Source organism: Lycorma delicatula, chromosome 7, assembly GCF_047948215.1.
Source record: "Lycorma delicatula isolate Av1 chromosome 7, ASM4794821v1, whole genome shotgun sequence".
In the NCBI taxonomy this organism is placed as follows: Eukaryota; Metazoa; Arthropoda; class Insecta; order Hemiptera; family Fulgoridae; genus Lycorma; species Lycorma delicatula.
Window position 1 is genome coordinate 67,256,890 of NC_134461.1, and position 18,484 is coordinate 67,275,373.

Sequence of the window (18,484 nt, forward strand, 5' to 3'; positions counted from 1 at the left end):
TATAACTATTATAACTTTATCAATTGGATACTGTTAAGAATTCTAACAGGATTTTAAAAGGTTTGCTGGGAGAAAGGGGAATTGAGGCGGAATTTGTTGGGTGACTTGCCTCAGGGCAAACAACCTAATGATGATAATGAGTTGATTATAATTTACTAACTGTAAGGTCGATTTAGCTGGCTGATAGATGAGAGGATGACGGATGTACACTTGATTAAATCCTAGAAGGTCGTATCTAAATTATAACCTAGTATATATATATATATATATATATATATATATATATATACTTGCAAATAGTACAAGTTTTAGATTAAATTTTTAAAACAAAATTATCGTTAATTAATATTATAATTAAAAAATGTTCGTAGGAATAGATTTCGGGTTAGTAGAATTGTGTGACACAGACCGGAGAGGGTAGGAGAAATACCAGTAAACGAATGCTGGAGAGTTGTTTTATTAAGACAAATATTTGCCTCCAACAATGGAGGATATTTTATACGTACTCAATCTGTGGGAATTAAATAAAAATCCAATACATTTTATGTAATTGCAGCAGGCTTATTTTACAAACGATATTGATTGGCAAATGTACAGTGAATGAAATTAAAATATTTGACCTTATTATAAATTCTTTATAAAAATTATGGAACTCTAATGCAGCGCTTTTGCTTTATTTTTGAATAAAAATCCTGTTTATTAATACCCGATGTTGTTTCCATAGATGTATTTAATATTATTTATAAAAACAGTCATTAATAGGTTAGAAGTTACTGATATATTCATTATTTCAAGCTATTAAAAACAAAAACAGTTGTGCACTGTTTCTTCCATGAACTGTCGACACAAGTTTGCAAAGTCCACTTTTTATCTTTACAGAGCGTATCTCAAAGTTCTTGCGGAACTTTCATAGCCTATTCTACCTGTAAAAAAAATGGAAAAAATTCATATAAAAATATGTTCTAAGACGTTTCGTTTGCGAGTACGGCTAGTGAAAGATTTCGCTCGGATGTCAACTGTCCCGATGAAATGAGTTCGTACTGAAATTTGTAGAACGTTAGTTAGGGAGCAGAAGTAGTGATTTATTATGGTGTATGTCTTGCACACTCGAATAAAATAGGTCCCAGAACCGTATCTGCAGTAGTTTTTGAGAAATATGGGGTAAAAACCTTGTTTTTTTTATTTTGACGTACAATAACCTTGTTAAATAGGTAATAAACACAACACTTTTAAATAAAACTTGTGGAGAATTTAATTTTGAACAAAATCGTGTAAGGTAAATAGTACACTAGACCAAAGTGCATTATATGTACCAGTTTATAATGGATGTTCAAAAATAAGCCCGCCATTTTCAACACATTTCTAGATACGCTTCTGAACTGCTTTTGCTGCTCAGGGCTGTACTTAAGTTGTTCAGCCGCATCGAAAATGCGACAAATTGATTCCTCAGAAGAATGTATTTTTGTTTTGAAATACAACGTTTTTTATCCATCCCTAGACGCAAGTTGGACAGATCGTTCGTAGCATTTACGAATACTAGGTAGTGAACCTGTTTCCCGAAGATTGCGAAAGTAGGGCTAATTGTTTTGGGATCTGGAATCCTACGATTCGGAAAACGTATTTTATATTCTACTGCAGCAGTTGTTGTATTACCATTACACGCATCCAAAATGAATACCATATCATTAAATTCATCTGCTGTAAATAAGTACGGGATTTCTTCAATGGCAAACCGATCATATTCAAACTAAACTTCACAGAAAAGTTTCACTAACGACAGCACAATTCACAGTACTCGATATACTTAATGTACCATGCGAAATTATTTAAACACTAGTGGAGTACTGCGCATTGTTGATGAGCTGTTGTTATTTTATTGCCAACTTAGAAATAATTTTTCAAATAATTCATTGTATTTCTATTATTAATAAAAAAAATTACCTAAATAATTTTTCCTTATTATTATTATTTTATATTTTTTGTGTAATTTCCTATTTTTTTGTTTTTATTTTTTAACAGCAATCTTTAACAATACATTTTGTTTTTACAATTTTTCACATCACCAAAAAAGAATTTGTATAAAATTCGAATTTTTCTAGCTTTTATTTGTTTTATACAACTTATCTTGCACTATTATTTTAAGAATTTAATTCAACTTAAGTTTTTCTTTTAATTTTTATATGTTTATTACTCATTTAACAAACTTACTGTACGTCAAACATAAAAAACAGGGTTTTTACCCCAATCTATTTGTTTTCACCCCAGATTTCTTAAAAAAACTAGATACGGTTCTGGAACCTATTTTAATCGATTTTTCAGGTCAAAACGAAGCATTTTAGGACGTATGTTTATATGAATTTTTTCAATTCCTTTCACGTTAGTAGGTTATGAAAGTCCAGGGAGAACTTTGTGATATACGTGTGTGTACCTCTACATATTTAATAGAATTCATTGTACGTATTTTTTTTTTTTAGAATAGGGTATCTACTTTCCTTTGTGTACACTAAATAAATAAAAATAAAAGTTTTCAACCATATTATTACGTAATTTTAAACTGTTAATTTCAAGTTTACTTAAATTTCTAATAGTGAAAAACATTGAGTTAATATTAACATAAAAGGTTTTTAAAAATAACTTTTAAAAGGCTAAAACGAATAAAAGAAGGAATTTAGAAAGTTACGTAAAGATTGGACTTATTTTAATACAGTTTATTTAATGGAATAAAAAAGTACTGCTTAAATCATGTTCATTAAAATCCTGTTCAAACTAATAAACGTTTGATAAAGTAGTACTAAGAAGTGAGTTTGTGTTAGAATAAGGAGGTCGGCTTTACCCTAAAGGCATCATACAAATCCTTGTTGGGTTTTTTATGTACACCTACTGTACATCTACTGGATAGACAACAAAGTCCCCCAGATATATAAGATGAATGACCTTTTAAACTAAAGAAATAATAAGAATGCAATAAAGGATACGGGTACCTAAATTCTCAGCTCGGCAATGAATGTCAGGCTAATCTCTAAATCCAAGGAATTATCCAAATTTTGGTAATTGCATTTTGTATCAATTGTTGGAATTATCCAAGGTAATTTGTAATAAGGGTAAGGTACATAATAATACAATATAATTATACATAAGGGAGAAAATGATGATCTAAAAGGGATAAGGAAACGAGATAAATAAACGCGGGGAGTCTTAAAGTCCTCCAGATTGCAGGGTCCCGCATCTTCCCAAATAATTTGATTTGGAAGTCGAGAGTTCCAGCATTCAAGACCTAGTAAAAGCAATTACTTTTATACGGATTTGAATACTAGATCGTGGATACCGGTGTTATTTGGTGGTTGGGTTTAAATTAACCACACATCTCGGTAATGGTCGAACTGAGACTGTACATTTATACTCATACGTATCATTCATCATCTGAAGTAATACCTGAATGCTAATTCCCGAAGGCTGAACAGGAAAAAAAGATTGAAGGGTCCATTCTGAATGCAATTGCTCTTAGATATCGGAGTATATTATATTATCGGAGTATATACCCATGATAGAATACCATATATGAGTGTCTGATAAAGATTTTAAGGAGAAACTCAAATAAAGTTGTTTATCTCCAGATATTAAAGAGCTACTAACAAAAAAAAAAAAAAAAAAAAAAAAAAATTTATAACCATTTAACAGTAGGAAGTAGAAATTATTTATTAAAGAATGAACGATGTATCCCAATATACTAAAACTGAATTGCGATATTGTTAATGTAACTTATTTGACTGAAGTTAAGTGTATTATCATAAAACCCAATGACGTTGAATTATAGTTTGGTCCAGGACAACTTTACTCCTTGTTAAGTACAGTTTGGTTGCAATGCATTATGTGCATAATACATCACAAATTGGCTGGCATTTTTCTAGGATGTATTTTCATTTGGTATTGTGTGATTTGAACTAGAGAACAGCCGTTCAATTTACGCCTTTTTAATTCATATATTACTTTCAAATTTACTTCCATCACATGTCGTCATCATTTTAATTTGATTTATAATTATTACAGTTGAGTTCATGTTATGTTAAGAATTTCAATGATATAAAATTTAGTAGAAAATGCCTGTCAGATTCCGGGTAGTGTTTATTAAAAAAAAAAAAAAATCACGGACGTTTTAAAATCAAATTGGTACTTGAGAGACTAATAAATAAACGTGAGCTGGACAATATATTAGAATATAAAACTTTTATCGCTGTCTGTTATTTCTTTATAACTGTTTCTTTGTTTAACCTCCGGGACCACCGTTAGGTATTGCTTCAGAGGATGAGATGAGTGACAATTTTTATCACGTGTAAAAATTCCATGTCTGATCGGGATTTGAACTCGGGACCTCCGGATGAAAGGCCGAGACGCTACCACTCGCGCCTTGGAGCCGCCATTTCTTTATAACTGTCTAAATCCCGAGGACTTCCTGAAAACTATATATTTTTCTACTTTCAAGTCAATAGAAAAAAAAAAAATGTAAAACGACATGCAAGTATAGTTTTTTTTTTAAATATAAGTGATCCTAATGGTTTAATTAAAATTTTTGATGATTTCTGTTTTTGGAAAGAAAATAAAACTGCAAAATCACCCGCCAAGTTTTTTATCGTTAGTAATACAATTTATATAAAATTCAATATAAAATAGACATGTTTTTCGTTTGTTCCCGACAACCAAACGAAAACTATTGAACTATCATTACGAAATTTTAACAGTAGCTTTCTTATGATCCTGCGGAATTTTTACCACAGTTAAAACTTCACCATTCTCATTATTATATAAATCATACAAAAAAAAAAAAAAATAAAAATAAAAAATAAACGTATAAATAACCTAGAACACCTTTTACTAAATTTAATATCATTCTATATCTATAAATATTGCCTATATCGATTATAGTCTACGTCAAATAGACTTCAGACAGTTATTATGTGAATTACCAGATTTAATATTATCATTGTCTATAAAATATCGTTTTGTATTGTTATCATAATATACAGACTTTGGACGTATGCAAGCGAAAGTCACGGACATCCAACATTTGGATGTCCGTGACTTTCGCTTGCATGTAGCGTGTGTAGCGTGACTTAGACCTCTGTCTTTTGCACCAGAGGCCTCTAATTATTGCATCTCTAGTGTCCATTTTCAGTATTTTCTGAAAGAACATATTTACAATTGATTACTTTGCTAGACTAAGTAATAAATTTTTCACAATTTACAAATTAATTTGATAACACTATTAGAGGGAATGACAAATACTTACATATTTAACACAATTTTGACGTTTTGAGGAATATTGAACTTCGATATCAATATCGAATTCTTCAGAAAGTTATATTTTTTAATAAATTTAATATCATTGTCTAAACTGGCGGCAATCCACGAACTGAAACTCACGCGAGCAATGTACCATTCTGTGGATTTTTATATAAGAACTAAAAAGTTCAACCAGTATAGGCCGTACAAATAAGTTCCATAGACTCGACTTTAAAATTGGTATTATTATATTCATAACGTCTAGGTCAGCGAGGTTTCTGATGGAAGAAATATTTTAGGGCTACTAGAATTTACGATCACTGACAATTTCAGTTTACGCTACAGCGTTCTCAAAGACTTGAAGAGCAACGTATAAGCTCTGCTGTAAATCTAGTTCTACCTTCGAGAGATACGTTAGGTCACAAATCAGATTTTGATTATCGCCCTGACTTTGACTGATATGAATCTCAAAGATATTCAAATAGGTAACATGATTAGAAATGTAACCATTGTTATGGCAAAAAATGGAATGATGAAACTCTTGGACTTTGTTGTGCTGTTGACAAAGTAATTCTTGAAAAAATTTAATATCCTCCTGTTTCAATACAAATTTGATTTTGGGAACACATTCTTTACCTAAATATTGTATTTTATCCAGTAATTTGTACTTATAACTCTTAATGCAACAGCCCATATAATAATTAAAAAAATTATTTCCAATTTTTGAAGTTCTACTATACGTATATAGTGCGGGTGAACCTGCAATGGAAGATGCTAGTTTTTAATGTCATTATAGTTAGAGTTTTGAATAAAAGAAAGACTGACAAAATTAATAAAAAAATTAAATAACAAACAAAGCACATAGTATTAATAAAACGTCATCTAATAAATGCTATGTCAATATCATATAACAGACTTCAAGATGAAGTTGATTATTTAGTTAAGTTTTGTTAACTTAGTTCATATTATTTTAACTGTTTATTAAATTTATTATAAGTCTACGTGTGTTACTTTAAGTCTATCTAAAAAAAAATGTTTTTTAAATTGTAAGAAGTTTGGCTGTTGATCTTACTTTTTTGATTAATTGCTAAAGAATAAATCAAAAAATAATCTAAAAATAAGATAAGTGAAAAAACTCCTTCCGGTGAGATTTATATTCTAGTAAATAATTATATACGAGTATGTAAGTATAGTATTTATACAGTATTCTATATACTATATGTGTTATATATTCTAGTAAGTAAATTTATTTAAAAGTTAAACTAGTGAAAAATTAAATTAATAAAACTCTAGTATCATCATGTCACTTCGTGCTGAACAATATAGTTCTACCTCTTCTAAATGACTTGGTCAATCTATGAGCAATATTTTGAAGATCCATAGTTCATATTCTTGTTTTTTTAATGTCCCTACATATAAAAGTGTCCGTCTATAAGTATGGTAACTTAAATATCTGGTAGGTATAAAGATGAAAACGTGAAATTGAACAAACGTATTACATTTTTATGTGGGAAACTTAAATTTACGGTCTATAAATGTTTATTTAATGTTTGCCAAATGGTTGCCGATGTTTGTCGAATGTTTGCTCGATGTTTTTCTGATATTTTTCGAATGCTTGTTGAATGTTTGCCGATAAAAAATTTATAAATCAATTTGGAAACGATGGACTATCTGCACTATCTTCAACAACGTAACAAATGGCGTTTTCCCACCCGTAACCTTTCGGTTGGAGATCTACTTGTGATCACCAACGAAAATACTTCACCCGTCCATTGGAAGCGTAGAGTTGTAACTCAGGTATAGCCGGGTTCTGACAATTTAGTCAGAGTTGTAGACTTACATGTTAATGGTTCACTAAAGAGACCTATACATAAATAATGTCTTTTACCAACTTTTAAAGATTAAAATAAATTTTATTATTTAAATAAATAATTAGATAATTTAAATGATGATATTTTCAAGATATTGTTTGATTTAATACGTTATGTTATTATTATGATTTCCTGTTATAATTGAATCTCAAGTTATGATTTAATCTGATACTTAATTTATTGTTACTAGTTAGATACATATCTATGTAACTATTACATTATGTTCATATTGCTCTACACTTTAAACGATTTACAGACGGCTATTAACTGCATACATATTCAAACACAATTGCATGCACGCATACGTACATATAACACAAACATACACGCATGTACAATATACCACTATCCCGGTGTACATTAAGCAGGTATAGATTCAGTTACCCGATTTACTTAAAAAATGATTATTAAAATATTTATGAACTTATTTGTTACAAAGAAAAAATTTCTGATAAATCGAGCTCTATTATTAATATTATTATTATTCATTACTATTTATTGCTGCCAAATTTTTTCCGATGTTTGTCAAATGTTTTTTCAATGTTTATCAGATGTTTCCCCGAGGTTTACCAAATGTTTGTTCGATGTTTGTAGGATGTTTTCGTAATGCTTGTATAATGTTTATCAAATATTTGCCAAATGTGTACTTGATTTTCGTCAGATGTTTGTAAAAGTTTGTGTAATGTTTATATAATTTTTATGTAATATTTGCTTGATGTTTATTAAATGATTTTCTGATGTTTTTCAAATATTTATCAAATATTTGTCCCATTTTTGTCAAATGTTTGTCTGTTGTTTGTCTTTTTCCGATGTTTATAAAATCTTTGCCCGATGTTTGTCTGTTGTTTGTCTGATGTTTGCCCGATGTTTGTTAAATGCTTGTCTGATGTTTGCCAGATGTTTTTATTTTTAATTAATCTTAAATTAAAATTAATATATTATTTTTTTTAATAGTTTTATTTACAGTCGCATCAACAATTAAAGTTATTAACGAATTATCATTGTAATGAAACTGTACCGGTAAATGTTAATCTTGTAAAAACTTAGACTTACCATTCTCTAGACAAATGATTAATTGAAACCCTACCACAAAATAACATTGTTATCCACGATTTAGTATTAAAATCCGAATAAAAGCAACTACCTTTTATTTAAATTAACTATTTTTCTGGCCGTATAAAATTCAGAGAAGGTATTTCGGGTTACTGTCCGGTCAAACTACCGCAGGAAAACTTCGAATTTTCATTTCTTGGGTGACTTTTCCCTGGTGTTTACAATTTTGTTTCTCCGGCTTCATTTCTTTTCTTATATTGTGATTAATGTACGCACCGATATTCCGTTATAGGTTGATGCACGCAAGTTCCTTTTTTTCAACTAGGTTTTCCTAGACGAGCCTCTTCATCACGTTTATCGATTATTTTTTTAACTTATCTTACTGACTGAGCGTATACTTCTAGTTGCCAAAAGTATCATATCGCTATTGACTTTTACACAACACTGAATGTAACTGTTATAAAATCTAACATATCAAAATTTGTTGAAATCCAGCCAGTATAATTATGATTCAATATAATGTTATTATTATAAATTTTATACATATATATATATAAATTTACAAAATAAATTATTACTTATGCATGTAACAGCCTGATATAAGATTTCAGTGGTATTTTACGCTAATGTCTCTTCGTGCCACTATAAAATAAAAACAGGTATCAAGAGATAATGGAATAAGAAAAATAATAATAAATTACTAATGATAAATATGTGAACGGAATCAAAGAAAGTATTAGCTAAAAAAGGAGAAATTTTATTACTCTATACCAAATTTGTGTTCAATCAACACTATTAAACATTGTATACACGTTACACCGGCAAGATAATATAACTTAACGAAATTGTAACAAAAACGATACGAACTTCTCAACAATCTATTCAAAAACTATTTACAAAAGGTAATATGTTTTATACATTTTTTATTTAGTTTAACCGGTAAATTTGTCTGGTTTAATTTACCGGTAAGTAAGTTTCAACTTATAAATACAGTTTTGAAGTTTTAATAAACATTTAATTTGTTTATATATTTACGATAGCCACTGCTGCTTGTTTGGTGCGCAGTGATAACTCATAAACAATTTGAACTATCATTCACCATGAAAAATTATGTTCCAAAATTTTATTAACTATGCCTCTTATTTGCTGTTAAATTTCTGCAATTAAAAAAAAGAAAGATGATTTTAGTATTATTTTGGTTGTAGTTGTCTATAAAATTTTTTTATTTTACATCTTCGATCTATCTAAAGTTTTGCTTGTAAAACGTTGATGAAGAGTTGTTCTTGAGTTACGCTCAATTTATTGTTAATACTAGAGAACTAAATTAGTACTGGTATTACTAATTGTTGGTAATTTGATGTGTTTTTTGATACGCCCTGATGCACTGAGTTGCAGTGGTGAGAAAGTTTATATTTAATGTTTGTGTGTAGGATCTACTCATTACTATTAGTATAATAAGTAATTAAATTAGAAAACTAATTTAATTTTTCATAACAAAAAAAAATTATTGATAAATTAATGTTATAATACAGTAATTATATATTATTATTAAGATAATCTGTTTTTCATTTTTATTTTCTGAATTAACGTTCACAACTTTCTACTTATATATATTTTTCCGAAATTTCAAGGTTAAAATTAATAACTTCTAGAAAAAATCGTAATTCATTTAACACCAAGTCGTATTACAAAAAAAAAAAAAGAATTGGTTTGTTCTAAAAATATTTTCTTATTTCTCTGTTTATTAGTATTTTTTGTTATAATACGGTTGTCATTTTATTATATTGTATGTAAAAATATATTGATACTGTACCAAATACTTAATTATAAAACCAGATTTATTATTAATATTAATGCTAAGATATTTTATTATTTTTATTTTATTTTTTCTACTGAGAAAAGCAACGTGTGTATTTTATTTTTAAAATCATATATAACATTAATATATTTTATAAAACAATAGATTTTTCGATAAGAATCGTATTTATTTGTACGCATTATATTGTGAATCATTAATAAAACAATGGGTTTTCATGGTACGGCATTAAACAAATAAAAATTTTAATCTATTCATGTCACGTTACTGTCGTAGACATTTGTTCACTGTTGGTTAACACTGATTTTTATATTGTTGTACTGGTGTTACTAATTGTTATATTAGCCTTTCTTTTCACTTAAAAAAAAAAAAATGTATATTTTCTTTGCAGGATCTAATTTATTTTATATCTATAAATGAACATATATCTATATAATAGTAATTTCTCTTTGTTAGAATGGCAAATGAAAAACTAAACAAATAACTATAATTATTTCATCGTTACTGATTAACAATTTTACTAAAATTAGATTAATTATTCAGTTAGTTACTATTTATCAATTACGAAAAACTCATTGGTTAAAGTAAACAACCATTTAGAAGTTTATAAATTATGCTGGAATTATTACACAATTTGTATTGGGCCTACTGAAAACACATTTAACAGCAAATACAAAGTTCACGTACAAGTGTTAAAAAATAACAAAAAGAAAGTACAAAATAATTAAAATACAAGTTTAAGTTCTAGACAAGTCAAAGTAATGAAGTAGATAAAAGTTTTTTTTAAAGAGTACAACTTTTTTTAAATAAAATATAATTTTTGGGTATGTGTGTAGTACCTGATATTCACCTTGGAGTTTTTCCTATTAAAAATTGCTACATAATTATATATAAGCACTAAAATTTAACTTCAGTTTTTGTGATTTAAAAAATACCAAATTCGAGACAAATTCTTGTTCCAACAGAAAAATTTTACATCAAAATCCTATAATATAATAAATAATATATTTTTACACGATTATTACGTATAAGCTTCTAGTTTTTATATTACATCGCCTTCTTGTTTCATACAGATTATTGGATGACCATCGATATTTCTGAGATATAATAAACATTAATAGTGATCACATTATCCCTAAATCCTTATAAAAATTGGATTGTGTTAGAGAATTTGTTCACTTTTCAAGTTTTTTATTTGTAAAACGAATTTATTTATTATATCCTTGGATAGAAAGTGATAAAAATATTACTTTTTTAACTCTTTTTTTCTAATCATAAAGAGCAGATGTGATGAAAATATATATACAGATAAAAAAAAAACATTCACAAAGAATGTAAAAAACTTCCAGGAGATTTTCTACTGATGAAAATAAAGAAGAAAGTACATATAAAAATAGATTCAAAACGCTTCATTAGCGAGTTTCGGCTGGTAAACTATTTCGTCCTGATTTCTGTGCCTCGCGGTAAAATCAAGCTAAATTGCAATTCTTAGGAATCAGGTTATGGGCTGAATTTATTGGATTTATATAAAGTCTGACCTGAAAACATCATAAAAAATAAATCATAGAACTATATTTTAGTAGGTTTTGAGAAACTTGAGGTATACATAAAAAAAAAAATTGGGGGTCAAAAACACATTAATTTAGTTTGACATAAAATAGCTTTGTTAAACGCGTAATAAACATTTAAAAGTTTTAGAATAATGTAGAGAATTTTATTCTAAGTAAAATAGTTTGATTAAAGTTCACAAGAACTAAATAAAAATGTAAGAATTTCAAAATTTATTAAAAAAAAAACATATTAGAATATGGTAGATTTCAATTTGGTAACAGAACGAAACAAATTTTCAACAAAAAACTTAAATATTTTATACATAAATAACTTTTCAGTACTTAAACATAGAAAAATTAATTAATTTAAATTCAATTTAGATTTACTTCAAAACGACTTTTTTTTTTCGGTATGAGACTGTCACATTCCAAGTATTCAAGGGCTGCTATGGGGTCAAGGAAAGTATTTAATATGGAAAGAAAAGGATTATGACCCATCATTTTAATGAGCATTAAAAAACAAAACATTTTATACTAAATAACATAAGTTTTGAAAACTGTAACCAAAATGTCAGTTATTTAACATTTTTAAAAACTGATGTAACTGAACCTCTCAAACAAAAGCTTCACAATGAGACAATAAAAAATTAAATCTAGAAGATGGTTCTGCTTCAAAACTATTTATTTTTCGATTTGAAATCAGTGCTAACGGTGTACTGTAAGGCAATTTAGGGTTGTCGAACCCGGTGTTTTTAATCCCTTGTACCAAGTAAAGGAAGTATTGTGATCGCGAAAAAATTCGATTTTCAGATTTCAACGGAAATATCGATTTTGACCATCTCAGAATCCATTTTGACTAGTTTCAGCGTGACCTCTGTATCTCGCATAACTCAAAAACGATTAGCCGTAAAATATTGAAATTTTGGATTTACGATTGATGTAACATCTACTTGTGCACCTATTCTTTTGATTGCAATTGACTAGACCAAAAATGTCCAAAAAAGCTCGAAATCCAAAAAACAATCTGGATTTTGGACTCTTTCTTAACGGCACTAATAAGCTATCATGGAGAGCTTTTCAACGATATATCATAAGTGTACTTATTTTCATTGGTTCTAGAGTTACAGCCAAATAAAATTTTAATTATTGAAACATTTGGTTATTACAAGGAGAAGGCACATCGATTCGAAACCGACTTCATATACAAATATTATTTTTATCTTTTTTTTTTTTAATTTTAATATATTGATTTGTTAATTTATTAAAATTTATTAACCTCTGATTGTAAAAAAAAAATACAATAAATAATAATTCAATAATAAAAAAAAATGAAAAAAAATCAGAAGTTATTAGTGAAATAAAATTTTATGTATTTTTCATTTTAATTCAAAAATTTTTACAGAGGTTAGTAATGTAAATAAATAAATTTATTTAAATTAAAGAAAAAGAGTTAAAAAAATATACGTATACGAAGTCGGATTCAAATCGATGTGTGCATGTTTACGGATCCGACACCTTCTCACTTACACCACGTAATTATTTGAGAGACGTGAAACAAAATTAATATATAAACTAATATAAAATGCTGATATGGATACCCCAAAAAGTGTGATGCAATGTGATGTCCATCACAATCCAATTGTTTAACCGTCCACTTCATTAAAGAATTGAAGGATCGTATCTCACTTTCAAATGAAGTAAGTTTTAATGAAGTGCAGCAAAAATGTATGTATGTAATTTAATAGGCGTACAAGGAAGTTATGTGGTATAAATAGTTTTTTCCAATGGTCTTTTAAAAGACGTGTTAAAACCATAGCCTTTACATTTAAAAGTTTTATTTACCCTGCCACGGGAGACTTATGGGGGGGGGGGGTTGTGATAGTCGTGTATCGAATAAACAGATCGTAAGATCCCTTACTATTTGAACAGTTTGGGTAATTGAAAGGATGTTAGTCATAGAATATTAGTGATTTATCTGTAATTCTAATAAGAACATCTAAATAAATTCCTGTTAATATCACAGTACACCAGTTAAAATCTGTTATTTCTCATGAAGTTTGGATGCATTAAAAAAAAAAAAACATTGGTGGATGCCGGTTTTCTAGACAATTATTTACAACTTTATAATTTATATCTCTCCTATGACAGTTCGTTATATACCTGAGTGATTGACGATTAGATTACTGCAATAATGTTTAATCTTTGTAGGAAAAATATCGTTTCTAACTTGCAAAATTATGATAGTTTTCTCATTTTTATTTTCTGGTAAAATTGTTATCGGTATTATAAAACATTTAAAATTGTTTGTGACGTAAATAAAAAACAATTTATTTTTGTTATAAAACAAATTACTTCTCGTAATATATAACATTAAAGCGAAAGTAATTTGATGTTCTGGGAAAATACAGTTGTACTTTCTTTCATTTACAAACAGAATATATTGCGTAATACTTTCTTGTAATTGAGAATGACTAATGACAAAAGCATATTAACTACAAATGAAATGAAATTATTAAAATTTATATATACTTAAAATTTAAATTAATCAAAAATTCTCAAATTTTGTATTTTGTTATATAGTAATTTATCATTATTAGCTTTTTATGATTTCAGTAAAATATCTATTTTATAGTTATAAATTATATGGTAGATTATGTGGTAACTTATATGTGTGTATTGAGAGTTAACAAACTGAAGAACTTTATTTTATACTTGTTTATTCTAAAATTATTCAACCCATTTTCTTAATAAATCGTTTTAAATCTAAAATAAATTTCATTTACAATTATTTGTTTTCAGATTTCTTGTACAAATAGCTTGTATTTATAAATTTTTTGGTTTTATTAAACAGCTAGAATTTTGTTGCAAGTAATCAAATTATAATTTAGCGTAATTCTTAAAGAAAATTGTTTCTTTTAGTTATGAAAAAGGGGGAATCAAAAGTAATGGTCATATTACTCCATGGAAATTGGTAGCGTATGAAAAGATGTGATGCCTGATGATGTTTAAAAAAATGTATTATACAAATTTTAATACTTTTTTTTTGAGTAAAATTTATTTAAAATTTTTCTCCATGTTTACAGGTTTTTTAAAAAGTAGATACGTAAATTTACATACTTACGTAGATAAGTGTATAATAACATTTATATATACAGGTTTTTTTCACAAAAAGATTACCATTTTATTTTACATGTGATAGAATCTAGTTAAAATAATAATTATCTTTCCATTTTATGCATTTTAAAATAAATAAACTAGTTTTTATTTGTTTTCCTTACATTTTGTAATATCTTGGTTTTAGCTGTATCAGTTAATTTGCAAAACAAAAAACTCATTTAATTATCTATAATAATTATTTAAGTTTGAAAAATATTCACGAAAAGAAATAGAAATAATCTTAATTTAAATTATTTTTTATATTTACGTACAGAATTCACTGAGATTCTGCAATTAATGAAAACTTTTTTTAAATTTAAGTAAATTTCTATTGATATGGACTATCAAGATAAAATAAACAATTCTCACATAGGGATAGAAGATAAAACAGTAACAAGATTTTGTTTTCTTTTCAGAAATGAAAATGAAAATTAATATAGTTAGGAAATTATTCTTCTGTATATATGAAGTTAATTGTAGAAAATATCAGCTGTTGTAAAATACAAATTTAAGAATTATAAATAACTCTTAAAATATATTTATATGATAATGAAATATAAACAATAGAAAAACCAGAATGAAAAAAAAGGATTTTAAGGAATTAAGTTACAAGAAAACTTTATAATATTTAATTATTAAGAGTGGGTTTAAAAGAAACTGAAGGAAAATGGAAAAATTTGTATAATTTAGAGACAAAATGAAGACATGGGCTATAATTTAGCATTTTCAGGCTATCACAAACAACTGTAAAGTGGTTAAACATTTAATCGGAAGGCTAAATTTTATTACGTTTAATAGATAATTAAGGATAAAGTATTTAAATACTATTCACAAATTTATTCGTTATCTCGTGCGGAGGTCCCAGGTTCGAATCCTGGTCAGGCATGGTATATTTTTATACCCTTCCAATTTCCACCAGGCTAATAACTATAGCTGTTGATGCAAGCTCTTTCATAGTAAAAAAAATATATATTCGCAAATTAAACAGATTAGCAAAATAACCACATTATATTATAAAATGTTTTCAGAAGTAGGTTATTAGAATTTAAAACATAAAGATAAATTGAATATAAAAAGTAGCCTGTGGAAAATTCCTAGCAGCATGTTAATTCGCTTCGGATTTTTGAAATGGAAAATATGATTTAAAAACTGTGGAAGTTTAAAGGGTAGATTATATTAAATATGTAATAAAGATGTTTAGCGGTGTAGTAAGTAACAAATATCTTGTATTGAAATTTAAATTAAAAGCTAATTGTAAGTAAAGTGCAATTACCTCAAATCAGTTACATGGTAATATTTATTATCTGTTCGATAAATCCACGTTAATATCAAAGCAAAATTTTTTACATACTTTTTTTATATAACTCTTTTTTTTATAACTCTCTTTAACAATATAACATGTTTTTCGCACTTCTGTTTGCAAATTTGTTTAATAAACTATTAACTGTTAATTCAAAGTTTAAGATAGTAGTTTGAAATATTTCATTAAAATTTAGCAAGATTTGACCTATTTTTTATTAAATTTTCGTATAATTACAACTGTCCTTGAGTTTAAAAAAAATAAAATTTGTCTTTTACACGAAGTATTCTAATATTTATTATTTTGTTCTAACTTCAAAAACGTGTATTTAAAATCATTATAAAAAGTTTAATAAATTAACTTTATTTAATACAGATAGAAAAAAAAACTGATATAAAGTGGTTGTACTTTCCTAGCATTGGTTATTTATTCTTATTTCATGGAAAAATAATGATACGTGGAAAGAATTAAAAAATTTGTATTTTTAAATTTTGATCGGCTCCCCCACCCTAAATATTGCCCCCAATGTAATTTTATGCTTGGGAAGGCATAAAAAATAAGCTTTAAATAAGAAGATAACTTTCTTAGATTTTTGTGGAACGGGACGAATTTCGTACCAAATTTTTTTTTTAAATTGTAAGATAAGAATGCACGCATACACTGAGCTTAATATAAAGTTGGGTTATATTTTCAAACGTTTGAGAAAATTGATTCCAAAAAGATTATCAACTCTACTTCCTTAAGTTATTAACAACCTCAAAATTTTACCAACAAATTACTTCTATACACGAGTTTTTGTGCCAAATTTCACCAAAATCGGTTTATCCAGTCAAAAGTTATTAAGCTAACACGCCAAAACACTTACATACGTACGTCCCCTACTCTTTTTATTTGTTTTTTTAGGTCCAAGTTATGAAACACCAAGAAATGAAAAAAAAATCATATCCCATTTTTTGACTGTTACCATAATTTCCTTCTAGCAGTATAAATTTTAGAGCTACAATGTCAGAGAAGTAAAAATAAACTTTGATGTATCACACACTCGTATCTGGAAAATCGGTTTTTAGGGTTTTTTCTCAATTCGGGTATCAATATTTTGAAACTATTGGTAATTATGATTATTAGCCTCGAAGTAATAAATGATTTGGAAATAATTAATTTACTTGCTAAAACATAAAGATGTAAATTAGTTTACAATGTTACACTAGTAGTAATATTGAAGTTGTTTGACCGAAATTTGATGTGGTTAATAAATATGGTTGGTAAAAAAATATATTGTTATTTATTTAATTATTTGGAAAAAACATAAATATCATTACCATATTAGATAAGGTAAAATAAAGTTGCTTTTACAGTATTTGTATTAAACTTTTGAAAACCTTTTTGTAGAAGGAAATAAAAATATCCGGTGTAGTATTCTAGATCTGATGTTAATTTTTTACTAAATAATAGTTTCATATTTATTACTTTCACGAAATTTCATTAGCTTTTGTTGATAAAGAAACATGTCAACATGTTAATCTTGTAAAGAAATTTTTGTCTTTAAAAGAAATAAAAACTCTATCTTAATTTTAAATCATAAGGAACGGTATCCAAATGAATGTGTTGTTTCATTTGAGAATTTTGTTGTCTTGTTTTTATGTTAATTTATCTGATCGATAATTTATTATTTTTTTATAATCTTAGGACTTTTCTTATTGGAAAATTGTTATTGAAGAATACAATAATGTATTTATATTGAGAATTTTTCGTAAAAATTTATAAGATTGACCATTGTTTTGTGATTGTCTTAGAAAACATAAAACACTAGTTTTTATGTAGTCAAAAATTTTTGCACTTTTGTTGTTTTGTTAATAAGATGTAATTTTGTTTGAAAATATAAAAATGTAAGTCAAATACATGTTACGGTTGTTCATATTTATATATAACTATGAAATAACAGTGAAATATTAAAGAGAAAGTCTTTTTTACTTACTTATTAAATCCATAGTACTCCTACTGCCAGACGATTTTACTAGAACAACACAACCAGTTACTTGTGTATCCGTCGTCAACGTGTTGCAGTCTACTGAACGTATGGTTGACGTCGTTGAGATTCTCGCGGTTTTCTCTCTAAACTTCTCTTGCTAAAAGAGATCCCCCATTACAGCCTGACATTGACCCGGGAAGAAAGTTTTCATTCAGTCATTCATATACTGTATATATCTCCCCTCTCAATCACCCACTCATTCAATCTGTTTTGAGCCGCTGACCATTTTGAATAGAATTCTTGTTTTCTATTTGAATAAACAAACAATCCCACGCTATAGTACGTTTTGTGTTATATGTCTAACCCGATTCTCATAAAATATTTCCGTTATTTACAAATAACTAATAATAATAGAAAAATTGACAGGAAATTTTTATTTTTTATTATTTTAAAATGACTGTTATTTTTTTATATTGATATAATATTTGAAAA

General features: G+C 27.2%; 1 protein-coding gene across 1 annotated transcript in view; it reads right to left on the reverse strand.

Moving 5' to 3' along the window:
* LOC142327795 (uncharacterized) overlaps window positions 1-18,114 on the reverse strand; it is a 62,251-nt gene extending 44,137 nt beyond the window's left edge. The window contains exon 1 of the mRNA XM_075371133.1: window positions 17,999-18,114. Within this exon, the coding sequence (XP_075227248.1) occupies window positions 17,999-18,011 (13 nt within the window). The 5' untranslated portion in view covers window positions 18,012-18,114. The remainder of the gene's footprint in view (window positions 1-17,998) is intronic.
* Window positions 18,115-18,484: the final 370 nt, after the last annotated feature.